The sequence below is a fragment of the Saccopteryx leptura genome, chromosome 6 (genome assembly GCF_036850995.1).
Source record: "Saccopteryx leptura isolate mSacLep1 chromosome 6, mSacLep1_pri_phased_curated, whole genome shotgun sequence".
Taxonomy (NCBI): domain Eukaryota; kingdom Metazoa; phylum Chordata; class Mammalia; order Chiroptera; family Emballonuridae; genus Saccopteryx; species Saccopteryx leptura.
The window spans coordinates 5,650,113-5,665,872 of NC_089508.1; the positions used below are offsets into that span (position 1 = coordinate 5,650,113).

The 15,760-nt window shown below is 51.9% G+C and overlaps 1 protein-coding gene across 3 annotated transcripts in view; it reads right to left on the reverse strand.

Annotated features, from left to right (window-relative positions):
* The window catches only part of EVL (Enah/Vasp-like), a 151,096-nt gene that overhangs the window by 112,295 nt on the left and 23,041 nt on the right, over window positions 1-15,760 (reverse strand). For 2 of the 3 annotated variants that reach the window (XM_066388009.1, XM_066388005.1), the window contains exon 1: window positions 5,344-5,537. The exons of the other annotated variant lie outside the window; for it this stretch is intronic. In XM_066388009.1, coding sequence (XP_066244106.1) covers window positions 5,344-5,366 — 23 coding nt within the window. In that variant the 5' untranslated portion in view covers window positions 5,367-5,537. Of the gene's footprint in view, window positions 1-5,343; window positions 5,538-15,760 lie in introns of those variants that run through there. 3 annotated transcript variants of the gene reach the window in all.

The following is a 15,760-nucleotide window of genomic DNA, read 5'->3' on the forward strand; positions in this document are numbered from 1 at the left end:
GGACCCGACGGTGGGCTCTCCCTGGCTTGCCAACGTCAGGGCTTCCCGGCGACGGCTCGTTGCGACGCATCTCAGTATTCCAGGGGAAGAGCAAGGAGAGGAACGTTTCCCAAAACCAGAGAGAAATCTGAACGAGTCCAGGCAGAGCTCGTTGGGGTCTGAACCTCAACCTGGCCCTAACACTGAAGAATGAAATAATCAAAACAAAACAGACCCCTAGTGGGACCTTCCCGTTCTCGTGACAGACACGTGCCGAGCGGGTTTTTGACCCTGGAGTTGGTCTACCACATTCCTTCTGGAAGTAAGTGTGAAGAAGTATCAGGAAGTTTGAGAAACAGTGGCTTCTGATTTGGGTTCCGTTCTCACTTGAGGGATTTTGGAGCCAAAAATCACATTGAAGCCTCTTCATTCTGGAGGGGGGAGGGAGCAACAGGTTCCTATTTTGGGTCTACAGGTCGGGGGAAGACTCCAGTCTCCCACAAACCCGTCTCTGCTGGTCCTCAGATGACACTGCAGCGGGAGGGACAGGTAAATGTTGACTGAAACTATTAGTTCAGTATACTTCCTGTCTAAGAAGTTTTGTTTTGTTTTTAAAGCCAAAAACACAAGTGAAGTGTGTCTACCCCAAGAGCCAGCTAGGACAGGTCGCCGGGTGCCGGAACAATACGGAATCCCCTTCACCGGCTGGAAAATGCTGACCTCACGCCCTCGGGACTCTGCAACCCTCTGGGTTCAGGCCCCGGGCCCAGCGAACCCTTACAGCCGGCAGCAGGTTCTGGAACCAGGTCATCTGCAGCCCTCTGGGTTCAGGCCCCGGGCCCAGCGAACCCTTACAGCCGGCAGCAGGTTCTGGAACCAGGGCATCTGCAACCCTCTGGGTTCAGGCCCCGGGCCCAGTGAACCCTTACAGCCGGCAGCAGGTTCTGGAACCAGGTCATCTGCAGCCCTCTGGGTTCAGGCCCCGGGCCCAGCGAACCCTTACAGCCGGCAGCAGGTTCTGGAACCAGGGCATCTGCAGCCCTCTGGGTTCAGGCCCCGGGCCCAGCGAACCCTTACAGCCGGCAGCAGGTTCTGGAACCAGGGCATCTGCAGCCCTCTGGGTTCAGGCCCCGGGCCCAGCGAACCCTTACAGCCGGCAGCAGGTTCTGGGACGAGGGCATCTGCAGCCCTCTGGGTTCAGGCCCCGGGCCCAGCGAATCCTTACAGCCGGCAGCAGGTTCTGGGACGAGGGCATCTGCAACCCTCTGGGTTCAGGCCCCGGGCCCAGTGAATCCTTACAGCCGGCAGCAGGTTCTGGGACGAGGGCATCTGCAGCCCTCTGGGTTCAGGCCCCGGGCCCAGCGAGTCCTTACAGCCGGCAGCAGGTTCTGGGACGAGGGCATCTGCAGCCCTCTGGGTTCAGGCCCCGGGCCCAGCGAACCCTTACAGCCGGCAGCAGGTTCTGGAACCAGGGCATCTGCAGCCCTCTGGGTTCAGGCCCCGGGCCCAGTGAATCCTTACAGCCGGCAGCAGGTTCTGGAACCAGGGCATCTGCAGCCCTCTGGGTTCAGGCCCCGGGCCCAGTGAACCCTTACAGCCGGCAGCAGGTTCTGGAACCAGGTCATCTGCAGCCCTCTGGGTTCAGGCCCCGGGCCCAGCGAACCCTTACAGCCGGCAGCAGGTTCTGGAACCAGGGCATCTGCAACCCTCTGGGTTCAGGCCCCGGGCCCAGCGAACCCTTACAGCCGGCAGCAGGTTCTGGAACGAGGGCATCTGCAGAGATTCCTCAGGAAATGTGATCGGAGCTCCCTGGCGCTCCAGCACCCGGGGTGTGCTGAGGACACCTCCGCCCTTCTCAGGTCAGCTGTCAGCTTCTCGACGCGCTCCTCTGAGCTCGCACACTCGGCGGGCACCCCGGCCCGACCTGAGGCACCCAGCCAGCCCGAGAGCTCGCCTGCTTTTCCCTCCTGGTTAGATCATGAAAACAAACGGCCTCCACTGCTTATTAAGGCCTGACTGTGGGCCAAGCAGTTTTAGGCACAGCACTAAGTTAAAAACACAGGATTTACAGAAAGTTCTCAAGAACTCATAGTCCAATAGGGAACAGCAGCTTGTACACGTGTCCATGTCAACACCAGGCTTCCGGTTAGAAATGCATGATGCCCTGTGCTCTCGGGGCTGGGGTGTGTGTGGAGCCCATAGACATGTGAGTAAGAGGATCGAGTCACCCCAGCGACCTTTCTTCCCTTATGTACATGTAGAAAACTGCTGTAACTTATAAAGTAAGTTCACGTCCTCATTTACGCTGACAGAATTATTGATTTGCTTGGCAAGAATTGCTATCCCATTTTCCAGTTGTGAAAACGGAGACAAAGAAAGGTCGGGAGACAGTACATGGCAGAACCAGGCTTATAAGCCAAGATAATGACCTAAGAGGCTCACCCAGAACCCTGTCCACCACTCTGAGGCCCCCGGGCGGCGGAGGGCTGCTGTGACGGATGTGCCCCCCACCCCGAGCGTGCCGGTTCTGGTCGCCTCCTGTACGCCGTGCCGTGCTGGCTCCGGACCTCTTTCCCGCCTGCACCTCCTTTTCCTCTGCCTCAGACTCCCCATCTCTGTGACAATCTGTCTGCTTCTCCCAAGACAATGTTTCTTCAGGGTCTGCTTCCCAGACCTGTGGTACCCCTCACCTGGGAACTCGTCAGACAGGCGGTGTCAGGCCCCGCCCAGCTACGTGCTGGACCGGAACCTCTGGCAGGAACCCAGCAGTCAAGGTCAGAGCCCTCCAGGTGACTCTCTTGGACACTACAGCTTGAGGACCACCTGGTCCTCGGCTGAAGAGCTAAGCTCCCGCGTAGTGCCCGTGCTGCCCGCAGACACGCGAGCCCCGGGCCTGAAGAAGAAAGCCCTTTCTCTGGTACTGCGCAGCGGTCACACGAAGCAACCAGACCCAGCAGAGTGCCCTAGGGCCAGCGCAGGCAGGAGCCTGAAACGGGGGTGAGGGACGTCCTCTTTCCGGCTCACTTTCCTTCTGGGGCCCCACTTTCTCAGGCCAGGCAGCGTGGTGGCCTTTAACCCGACCCTCTCCCACGTCATCAGACCCGGCCCTTGGGCCAGGAGCCCACCTCGTCGGAACTGGCCTTGCTGATGCATGTCCCTCCTCCCTAACTATGAAATGCAGAGAGAGGCTCCAGGCTCTGTTATCAGACCCGGCCCTCGGGCCAGGAGCCCACCTCGTCGGAACTGGCCTTGCTGATGCATGTCCCTCCTCCCTAACTATGAAATGCAGAGAGAGGCTCCAGGCTCTGTTATCAGACCCGGCCCTCGGGCCAGGAGCCCACCTCGTCGGAACTGGCCTTGCTGATGCATGTCCCTCCTCCCTAACTATGAAATGCAGAGAGAGGCTCCAGGCTCTGTTATCAGACCCGGCCCTCGGGCCAGGAGTCCACCTCGTCGGAACTGGCCTTGCTGATGCATGTCCCTCCTCCCTAACTATGAAATGCAGAGAGAGGCTCCAGGCTCTGTTATCAGACCCGGCCCTTGGGCCAGGAGCCCACCTCGTCGGAACTGGCCTTGCTGATGCATGTCCCTCCTCCCTAACTATGAAATGCAGAGAGAGGCTCCAGGCTCTGTTATCAGACCCGGCCCTCGGGCCAGGAGTCCACCTCGTCGGAACTGGCCTTGCTGATGCATGTCCCTCCTCCCTAACTATGAAATGCAGAGAGAGGCTCCAGGCTCTGTTATCAGACCCGGCCCTCGGGCCAGGAGTCCACCTCGTCGGAACTGGCCTTGCTGATGCATGCCCCTCCTCCCTAACTATGAAATGCAGAGAGAGGCTCCAGGCTCTGTTCCAGGCAGCGGCTAAGGCTTACTTCCTCCAGAATAAACGCTAACAACAACATAGGAACCCTACAGTTAAACTACTTTCCACAATTCTCAAAACTCTTCCGTGACTCCCACATGGATCAGAGAAGCTGATTTGGAAACTGGGATTAGAACCCAGGACTCCTGTTTCATTCTTTTGGGACTGATCTCCTGGAACATGTCCAGCATGAAATAAATTCTTGTTAGTTATGAATGGAGCCTCTATAAACAGTAAGTTCTGGTCCCCGTTTGTTACACGGCATCTGAACTATCACATGGCAAGGATGTCCTTTTCACAAGCCCAGTCCATCAGAAACAACACAGGGACCTTCTGACACAAAGGGTAACTTCCTGGACCCAACACCCCGAGTTTACGGAAAGGGCAGGGGACCATTTGTGTAGCCCTGCTCTTCCTTGTGGAAATCTGACGATTCTCTTATCTACCTCCTTGATTTCCTCTAATAGTGAAAAATGGTTCTTCTATGTATTATCGTTTAAATGTCTACTGCAGCAACATCTGGAGGGAAAAAAAGGGCCCGGAAGAGCTAGAACTGAGGTTCCCACACAATCTTTGCCCATCAATATGGTATTTACGCTCAGTTCCGAAATACAGAGAAATCCCCACGTGAGAAATGAGAAGCTGTCTGTGATCAGAAACAGACACACACAGATATCCTCTCTTCCATATGTCCTGCAGACGGGGAAGCATGCCCAGGAATGATCGGAGGGCCCTCCCATTCCACTTCCTTTATTTTCATGTCTTAGAAACTCTTTCTATTGGAACATCCCTTCCCACATTCACACCCAGTCACGGATTCCCGGAGAAGAGATGGAGGAGAGAGAGAGGAAGACTCACAAAAGACTCCGATGTGGAGCATTAATAATTACAGCAGCTGGAAAGCTTACAAAAGCAAAGAAGGCTCTCCCAACAGAGCACTAGCAGGCCACTTCCCAGAAAACCGCCCAGCCATGAGATCACTATCGACAATGAGAAAAAATCAGAGCCAAAATCAGATCTCCACGAAGCAGACACACTTGCAGAATTCTTCACCTTCACTGCTATGATTAGTTTTTTGTTTTTTGTTTTTTTTTAAAGAAAGCTGTTGGTTCCATGAGTTTGACAAAGGAAGAAAAACAAAAGATAGCAAGAGAGGCATTCTGGTTAAACAGTTGCTATTCTGTATTCATAACTCTACACCTGCAACAGCAGCTCGAATGAGGCACAAGGTGGGGTCCTCAGCACATCTACACGCCGGCAAACAATTATCCACGCTGCATTTGTGCACGCAGCAAACGCCGTGGCCCGCACCGCCCCTGCACGCACCTCCAACCCCCAGGCCGGGAGAGACCCCACCAGGTGCAGGAAAAGAACCCTGTGTGCCTGTGTGTGTGTGTGTGAGAGTGAGATCCAGCCAGAACCTAACCTGTCATTACACAGCAAAAACCCAGCGAGAACAAAAACCCAGCAGCGCAGACTGATGTAGAAAACCCAGAACATACCTGAATTCTTCAAATGCAAACATGACCTAGTCAGAGACAATTTCCTTAGATTGCCGGGTAGCCTTTTTGGTTTGGAAGACAACCATTTAGTCAGTCGGATGGTGCAAAGTGCAAGGAAAAGGAGGCGGAGTTTCCACCCCCCTCCCCAATATTCTGAAGTCAACGGCTTTCTGCAGACAGGGGCCTGCAGCCTCCAGCTCCGCCAGCTGCTGACGAGCGGCAGCTAACAGGGGAGGCAGCGAGAAAACCATGTGACCATTCCAGCAAGTCTGATTAATGCGGTGTACGCTCAGGCTCAGGCTGGGAGCCGGATTAACCCCGGGGGATACGTGGGCCTTGGGCACGCCTGGGACCCTGGGCACACCACAGATCACAGCCCCCCTCCAGACCGGAGTTCTGTGTGGGGGGTAAAGCTTAAGCAATGAGAATACAGCCTGCTCCTCTGTGACCTGCCTGATTACCTCATTGTCCTGAGGCTGCTGCTGTGGTAATGACCAGGTGTGACCAGTGTGGCCCGTGAAGACTGTGGACAGCAATACCTGGCTCCGTTCTACTGAAAAATCCTGCAGAATCCTATATTAGGCCCCTCCACTGCCAAACACTAATTGATCACAAATACATAAGCTGTCAGTCTGTGCCCACCATTTTATTGTGAACCATCATCGTGATGGGTGAGCTCAGTTCTCTGATTTACTGAGCGTCTAATAAGCACCAGGCTCTTACCAATTCCTTGAAACACAAAAATTGCTGTAATACTTTCAGAAGTTAAAAAAAATTAAAAAGGAAGTGAGGTGTCAGTCAAAAAAAATAAAAAAGAGCAACGTCTACCAGTTTGTAAGGCCCGAGTTGGCTGGCGAGCAGAGGCTGCGTCCTCAAACTTGCCACTAAGAGAACCCTCCCCATCGGGCTGCACATCTTGACGAAGGAAGAGAGGCGTCCTCAGTACAAACCTGTGAGTCACTCTGGACTTCTCCCTCACACCACAGAGATGACCAGTCCCTAACGCTGATCCTACCCTGGAACGTCCCCCTGCCTCCGGCCCTGCGCCCGCCGCGCCCGCCTTCCAGTCCTCACCCGGGTGCAGCTGGAACTGGTCTTCCTCTCCACCCCCGCGAGCAACTTCCCTGCATCGGATTGTGATGCCCCTATTTGAGCCCTGCCTCAGCTCCTCAGTGCCCATAGGATTACGGAAAAACCCCTCAGCCCAGCATAAAGGATCTTGTCTCTCCAACTCCTTCTTCCATTAACACTCTTCTTAAACCCCCCAAATCCAGCCAGACATTCTTCCCCAAATACGCCAGGACTTCCTTTCTTTGGTCCAGCGGCTAACTGTCTGAACTCTTCCGTTCTCCCTCCCGGACCCAGACCCTCCCTTCCCTGCAGTCCCACCCTCCGCGGTGGGTCCCCAGGACAGCCAGCTGCTCTCCGCCCCGCACATCCCTGCGGTCCCTGGTCCCCCAGGGCAGCGGCTGTGTGAGAGGGAGTCCTGCGGGCCCTGTGCCTGGTGCAAGCAGACAAAGGGAGTTAGTCAATAAAGGTCTGCCCCAGGAACCCTTCTCCCCAGCTTTCCACCAGGAGGAAGGGACCTCATTCTTTTTTTTTTTTTAATTTATTTATTGATTTTTTTAGAGAGAAAGAGGGGAGAGAGAGAGAGAAAGAGAGAGAGAAGGGGGAGGAGCAGGAAGCATCAACTCCCATATGTGCCTTGACCAGGCAAGCCCAAGGTTTCGAACCGGCAACCTCAGTGTTCCAGGTCGACGCTTTATCCCACTGCGCCACCACAGGTCAGGCGGGACCTCATTCTTGTACCAGGTGTGCTGGGACGCACACACCCTCTTACGTTCTCTCTGTCTGCAGATAAGGGAGTGTTCAGAACTTGCCGCGAGAAATGAAGTGATGTCAGCCAACTGAGGCAGACTGATGAAAGAGAAATCGCGGGGGATCCTGTGGTCCCGCAAACCTTATAGCAGTCACCCACTAAGCTGATTCGGGATGCATTCCATGACATTCCTGACAAGTCTTTGCCTGCGACCCTCTACCTGGCAGAACCATGACGTAACAGAAAACACAGGAAAGCCAGTCGTTAAATAACCCAGTGGAAGTCCCAGGTCTGCCACCTAGTGACTCGGTGACCACTGGCAAGCTACCCAGGCTCTCTCAGCCTTGGAGTCCCACCAAGTGCAGCTGGAATAATGCCGTTACCCCCACGCCTCTCTCTCGGGGTGCGGGGAGGGCCCCAGACGGCAGGGCTGGGCCCTTGTGAAAGGTCTTTATCAAGTACTCCAATGTGACAGGGACATTCCTCAGCATCTTGACTCCCTCACAAGGAGGTCTCTTGGGGCAGTGCTGAGAGTCAGATGGCTCTTCTTTAAGGTGAGGTCACCCTCCTCACTGAAGTATTCTGTCTGTTTACTGGTAGTGCAGCTATTTTTTTTTTCCAGGAGGAATGGAAACAAGGTATTTCTGTCCTATGATTCCCAGGATAAGGGATGTGTACACTACCCCACACACACATAATATATATGGATATGTGTATAAAATCATTGTCCTAAATCCTAAATTAAAAAATAAAGCAGTAGGCCCTGGCCGGTTGGCTCAGTGGTAGAGTGTCGGCTCGGTGTGCAGAAATCCTGGGTTCAATCCCAGCCAGGGCACACAGGAGAAGTGCCCATCTGCTTCTCTACCCTCTACTTTCTGTCTCTCTCTTCCCCTCCTGCAGCCAAGGCTCCAAAGCTGGCTCAGGTGCTGAGGATGGCTCTATGGCCTCCGACTCAAGCGCTAGGATGGCTCCAGTACCATCAGAGAAATGGCCCAGATGGGCAGAGCATTGCCCCTTGGTAGGCATGCTGGGTGGACCCCAGTTGGGCGCATGCAGGAGTCTGTCTGCCTCCCCGCTTCTCACTTCAGGAAAAAAAAGAAAAAAAGGGAAAAAAGGCAATAGAAATTACCCAAGTCTTAGGAAAAACAATTCACCCACATCAAATATAATTACATGATTTTTTTGCCTTAAATTTTTTTTCAGTTACAGTTGAAACTTAATATTTAGTATGAGTTTCAGGTGTATAGCATAATGATTAGACCATCATATACTTTATAAACGTTCCCGCCAGTAGTTCCGCTACCCACCTGGCGTCATGCAGTTATGACCACATTACTGACTATATTTCCTGTGCTGTAATCTCCATCTCTGTGACTAATCTGTACTCTTCAATCCCTTCACCTTTCCCACTCAGTCCCCTAAACCCTCTCCTCTATGGGAGCCATCATTCTGTTCTATGAGCCTATTTCAATTTTGTTCATTTGTTCTTTAGATTCCACACATAAGGGAAATCATACGGTATCTGTCTTCCTCTGACTGACTTATTTCACTTAGCACAACACCCTCTAGGTCCAACCATGCTGTCACAAACGGTAAACTTCATTTTTTTGATCGAGTAGTATTTTACTATATATACGTACCTCATCTTCATCCACTCGTCTGTTCATGGGTTGTTTCCGTATTTGGCGATTGTAATAACACTGCAATGAACACCTGGGTACATATGCTCTTTCGAAGTAGGGTTTTGGGTTTCTATGGCTATATACTCAGAAGTGGAATCGCTGGGTCATACAGCAGTCTCATTTTTATTATTATTATTTTACAGGTTTTATTTACTGATTTTACAGAGAGAGGAGGCAGTGGGGAAGGAGAACAATCAACTCATAGTTGCTTCACTTTAGTTGTTTATTCACTGGTTGTCATATGTGCCTTGACCGGGCAAGCCCAGGGTTTCGAACCAGCAACCTCAGCATCCAGGTCAACACTTTATCCACTGGCCACCGCAGGCCAGGCGGCAGTTCCATTTTTGACTTTCTGAGGAACCTCCACACTGCTTTCCACAGTGGCTGCACCAGTCTGCATTTCCACACCAGCGCACGCTTCCCTTTTCTCCAGCTTCTTGCCCACACTTGCTGTTTGTGAATTTACTGATGAGCGCCATTCCGACAGTGCAAGGAGATATCTCACTGTGGTTTTAATTTGTGTTTCTCTGATGATTAGTGATGTTGAGCATCTTTTCATTTGTCTATTGGCCATCTGTATGTCCTCTTTGGAGAAGTGTCTATTCAAGTCCTCTGCCTAGTTTTTGAATTGAATCACTTTTTTTTTTTTTTGGTGTTGAGTTGACTGAGTTCTTTATAAATTTTGGATATGAACTCCTTATAGGGGTGAATATGTTCTCCCATTCATTAGAACATTTTGTTGATGGTTTCCTTTGCTGTGCAAAACCTTTTTAAGTTTGATGTAGCCCCTAGGACGTTTTTAGTTATTACACTACCTGGTTATTGTCATAGGTGGAAGGGGGTAGGGGCAGCTGGTGATCAGCCAGTTAACTTGCTTCCTGAGGAAAAGGAGACACTCAGTGATTATTGGAGGGTTTGTTGATTGATATAAAGGTCAAAACCTAGATTCCTGATGTTCTCTGCCAGGTGTGGGGAGGAGCAGCCGGGGGCTTACCTCCCAGACATCTGGCAAGGCGGAAACGGCCTACATGCTTATCCTGGCCACCAAGCAGCCCCGGGTGGCAGAGGCCTGGTGGGATGGAAAAGCTCGAGGCTTCTTGCCTTTTCTACAAGTAACTCAACTCTCCTCCTGGAAAGCTGGTTACCTTTCGGGGCAACTTGTAAGGTGGTGGCAGAGAGCGGAGTTGACAGAAACGGAGAACAAGCTCCACATCCTAGAACCTCGTGGATTTTAGACACCGTTTTAGGAAAGTCCCCAATTTCCTAGTAAGGAAATGGAGGCCCAAGTGGTTAAGTATTGTAACTTGACCAAGGTCATATTCTAGTACATGACAGAGCAATGACTTGGACCTGGGTCAGTTTGGCACCAATGTTTTATAACCTCTGTGCCCTCTTGGCATCCCAATACCAATACCTTAAAATGGGGACGCGGGCAGTCCATGGGACGCTGCCGTGGTGAGAGCCTGGGGCACGTGAACCACAGCCGAGGTTGCTAAGATCACCGCGGGCCCTTCGAAACCCACCCAGCCCTGCTCCTGGCCCGAACCAGCCATGGCGGTCTCTACAGCCCCGATTCCTTTGGTAGTGAAGAGATAGATACTTCTTAAATCTCACATATTCTCTTGTGCTGCGGAGTGGCCTCTGTCCGTGCTGCGTCTCCGCCTCTAGCCAGGGGAGGGCTGCCGGGCAGGAGCTGAGGTTAGCTCCTCCTCAGAACCTCCATCGGACACATACAAACAACCTAAGAAAAACAGCACGCTTGCTATGCAAGTGCAGCTTCGAGAGAAATCCATGATAATTCTGGGCCACCATGTGTAGGAAAATGGCTGAGAGATTAAACTGCAGCCTTGAGACAAGTCTTGGGTGTGGACTTCGGAACGCTGCCCCGACAAGCACCACTACGATTGTTTACAGGAAGCAGCTGATCCCTACAGCCATTTTCCTACGTGCCTGGGGGTCATTTGTTGGTCATCTTTCTCTGCACCTGAATCCAGTGTAGACTAATTTGATCCAGGCTCTGCTAATCTGCTTGATGAGCAAAGAGACCAATAAACACGCTGAGGCTGCAGAGATCTGGGCTCTCAGTCCTAGAGGCTGGGGGGTCCCCTGTGCCCATCTTTTCTCTATGTTGTGTCGTGTGTGTTCTTTCGTAAGTCCTGCAGCGCCTTCCTCTCGTGCCCACCCATTGCTGAGCTGGTCTCGGCAACCATGCCTAAATTCTTGTGTTTTGTAATTACAGGGGGGGGGGGTCCCTCAAAGTTTTAGTCCTCCAGAGACTTCCCCAGGCATAGCACATTCCTAAATACATAGCAGGTCCCTGGTAAAAAAACTTTTTGAATTCACTGAATGCATTTTTATTCCTGTTAAATTAACCTTTCCAAAAACAAAAACAAAACATTTTTCTTGAATAGATATATGTGAGTCCTACACTCTGAACTAATTCTTTCCCCCAGATTTCATAATTCAACTGAACTTCTACAGGGACATTTAACTTTTAAAATAAGTTTTCAATAAGCCATCACTTACCTCTGTTAACTGAAAGCTATCCCCCCCAAAGCACTCTACCATAAAGCAAATACAACTGCAAAACATTTTCTCAGAAGCAGGAGTTCATTGGTCATCACTTCTGCATTCTGTCCACATCAGCCTCTCTCCGCAAATAGGCACTCTCTAAATATCTGTGCCAGGTTACTACATTCCCTGACGGGCTACCGTGTACGAGGTACTGTTCCAGGTGCTGTTCCAGGTACTGCAGGGAGGACTGTGCCACGCTAAGGCCCGCGGCTTCACGGTGTTCTGCTCTACGGAAGGATGCCGGAGACGGAATGAATGGAAAAGGAGGTTAGAACAGGGCAACGTGCCAGGTAGGAAAGGTCCCCTCGGATCGTGAATTTGAGCAGAGGGGGGAATGCCGGGCAGGTGGCAGTTAGGCAAACATCAGGGGACGATCACTGCAGGCAGAGGAGACAGCAGGTACGAAGGTCCAAGGCGGAGGAGACGGCCCGGTCCCCCGCCCTCTCCTACAGTGTGGCTGGACTAGTCAGGTCAGGAGAGTAGAGGAAGACAAGACAGAAAGGCAAGGCCGAGATCAGCCAGGGAAGCCCCGGAGAGTTTTAGAGGGCAGGAGCATGGCCTGCTTTTCACTGTTAGGAGAAAAACGGAACACGGGGAGCCCAGTTAGCAGCTGCGGCAGCAGTCCGGGTAGGGGGAGGTGGGGGCTGGCCTCGGCAGCACCCGTGCGCGAGAGAGAAGCTGACGGAGTTGAGTTAGGAAGGGCTTAGTTAGGAAGGGTTTAGAGATGGTCCTTCTCACAACTCAGCTGCTGCACGTGGTTCTCAGATCACTAACGAAGAGGCAAAGGTGAAGCTGTTTCAACAGAAGAGCTAAGACCACCACCGGGACCAGAAGCCAAAGAGGCGGAAGCTTCGCCAGCGGAAGGACCCCGTCCCATCCTCACCGCTCTCGCCCGGGGCCTGGCACCGGCCTCACTCAGCAAATATCTGTGGGATTCATGACTCAGCAGCCCACAGATTTAGAGAGAAGATTTCATAAAAAGAGTAAACTGGATGAAGTCGGCAGTCCTCTTTCTGGTGCAAGCATCCAATAAAAGGGCAGATTATCTTCTGAATCAACACAGGCAGAGGCTCCGGCGTCACTCAAGACACACAGGAATTGGCCAAGGAGATCTCACCAGGAATAGAGGGAGGGTCGGGAAGGTGAAGGCACGCAGAGAAAATTCACACATTCGGTCACAAGACATTTCCTGGGCACCAGTGGGCTAGGAGTCCACACCGCTCTACCCTAGAGGGGAGGGCGGTCCCCGGGGGCCCGCGCACCGCAGGCCGGCCCAGTCAGGAGTGGACCACAGCGCTCAGAACGCCGACAGGGTCGGAGGTGGGAGTCAGCGTGCGCCTGTCTGAAGCTGCGGCACGGGGCTCTAGTCACTGTTAGCATCTGGGCTTTTTCCCACTTCACCCCACTGTCCTTATCACGACCCCCTTGAGTCCCGCTTCCCCAGGCAGATGGCCTGCGAGCGTGGAGAGCTGGGCTGTGGTCCCGGCTCCACGCCTTACCAGCCACGTGTCCCCTGGCGGCTGACGTTACCTGCCCGAGTCCAGAGTCTCAGCTTCTTCACCTACAGAATGCAGATGGGAACTGCCGCCCCGCTCCCTCAAGAAAGACACTGTGTGGGCCAAGTACAATGGCAGGTGTGCCAATGTCTGCAAAGCACAGGTGCTTTATAGATAAGCACTTGTATTATTATTAACAGCAGAGGATACTGTCCTTTTGTACCTTGTGCCATCTGAGATCTTGATAAGACAAGAATGTTAGGTATTCATCCAGACACGTAATTAGATGACCCACAAACGCAACTTACTCTCCAAGTGACCAAGAAAGAACTGAGATAAAAACCCAGGGTTGTGGCATTCAGGGCTAAGACGACCTTCACATCAACTTACTCAGACCCTGCTCAGCCTAGCCACCTAAGACACTTACGCCTCAACATGTACTCATTCTGTCAAAGTGTAATTTTTCAAAAAGCTAAAAACATAACTCTCATACAAATAGTATGCATGTGTCAAGGACTGATTAAACTCATTAGTGAGGAAACCAGCAGAGTGGCACGGCTATTCCAAAGATAATACAGGAAACACACACACACACACACACACACACACACACACACAGTGGGTAGACAACAAGAAAGCTGTGATCATCTTTAAAGTTAGATCTGAAACTGGTTAATGTACCATGGAGCAGTTAAACCATAACCTGTGAGGCCTGTGAAGTTATCTTTTCTACTAAACAGAAATCAATTTTAGATCCCTACTGGACAAAAAAAACCAAATAAATAAAAATAAAAGAATTATTAGTCACTTGCCAATTTTCTGCAAGTTCACACTGAACTTTACAAAAGCGCGCCTTCTGCAAGAGCGCCCTTGGGTGAGCTTGCTCAACAATGCTCCCGAGCGACACTGAGAAGGCGTACAATCATCTTTTTGCCTTTTCTCCAAGTTTCAGATAATTTTTCTAAAATGCATTTTAAATATCTGAACTAGCTCATTATCCATGCCAGTGAAGTGGGTGATAAGTCCTTGCCTAGCTGGGTCCCTTCTTGCTTCTGCCTCAGACACATCCTTTTAATTTGTGAAAAATCTTTCAAATGATCGGAGTCAGTCCTGAATGACTGCTCAGTCCTCCTGAAACTTGGGGCCCCTATTCTCCAGAACTCCCAGCCTTCGGTGTTTCTCTGAACTCCCCCCAGCTATCGCACTGTGGGTCTCTGGGAGACGAGAGAGGGAACGTCTGATTCACTGATGCTGATTCACAGGAACCCCTCTCCGGGCTCTGGCTATTCTGAGGCCGTTACCACAATTAACTCTAATTTCACAGATCCACCCCCGTCACCCCTCCTTTCCAATAAAACTGTGTTTGGAAGTCACAAACCAGACCCACGACAGAGGCACATCTGAACCCAACCTACACTAACAGGTGCAGTGATATGAAGTGAGAGAAGTCCAGTGAATCAGAGGATGTCCAGTTCAAAGTCGGCGTCCTCCACAGAGGCAGGGGCTTGGAACGAACAGGCACAAACCAGTGAAATGACCCGAAGAACGGAGAGAATGACTGACCTCCGAAGGCTCTGGCCTGCTACGCGTCCTTCGGGAAGCTAAGTGAGGAAGGGAGTTTCTGGAGACTAGTCCAGTGAGAACCTTCAGACATGGAGACTGCCACCCATCCAGGCTGTGGCACAACAAAATGCCACAGAGGGGTGCCATGTGCACAAACTGGGATTTCTCACAGTTCTGGAGCTGGGAGTCTGAGACGAGGCTGCAGCACGGCCAGAGGGCCCTCTTCCAGATAGAAGACTTCTCGCAGTGTCCTCACCGCTCGGAAAGGACTGGCCGCTCTGCAGGTCTCATTGAGAAGAGCACCAATCTCATTCACCAGGGCCCCACCCTCATAATCTAACCACCCGAGGCCCCCGCCTCCTAACACCGTCACACAGGGAGTGGATTCCAACATGCAAACTGGGGAGGGTGCACCACATTCACGGTAGAGCCCAAACGAACGAACACTGTGGGAATTTCTAGCACCTACCGGCAAGGCAGGGATGAAGATATTGTACTTTGAAGGTAGGGAAGTAAAGGAAAGGTATAAATATGCATTTCTAAGACCAACCCACACAGGTCGGAGGGTCCCTGAGCTGCCCTCAGAGAGTAGCTGTCCCTGGGTTTTGAATGCCAAAGGCAGGCAGCCTCAGTACCCATCCTGATCATGCAACCCGCTCCCAACCTACAGCCGCACTACAACGCACGGACAGAAAACCTTCCTGTAACACAGCCGGCAGCGGCAGAGGAGTCAGAGGGAACGCAGAGAAAATGATCAAGACACTGCACGAATCCATGCCTCTGAGAGCTGTCATCTGAAAAGTCCTGCTTTTTAGATGAATTTATTTTGTCTCCTCAAAAAGCTAGTTTTCCTTTTCACGTTCTATTTCTAAAAATCAGGCTTTCTCTATTTCTGATTTCCTGCTAAAATGGACAAGGGTGGCAGTAATTTTTTCTCATCCAAAATAGCAAGCGCCACTTCTTCTTAGCTTCCCAAGGAGTTCCATTTGCACGTGTCTTGCACTGTGTTTATAAAAGCCCGTCTTACGGAAAGCTCCGCTGCCCAGCACGCACCCCAGGTGTTTACACGAACAGGCTTGAGGACGGCGTGATTAAGACCTTCCGCGGTGGCCGATGCTGTGCTGGGATTGGGTAGGTAGCTGATTACGTCCGGAACTGCGGTGCCTTTTTTTTTTTTTTGCATTTTTCTGAAGCTGGAAACGGGGAGAGACAGTCAGACAGACTCCCGCATGCGCCCGACCGGGATCCACCCGGCACGCCCACCAGGGGCTATGCTCTTCCCA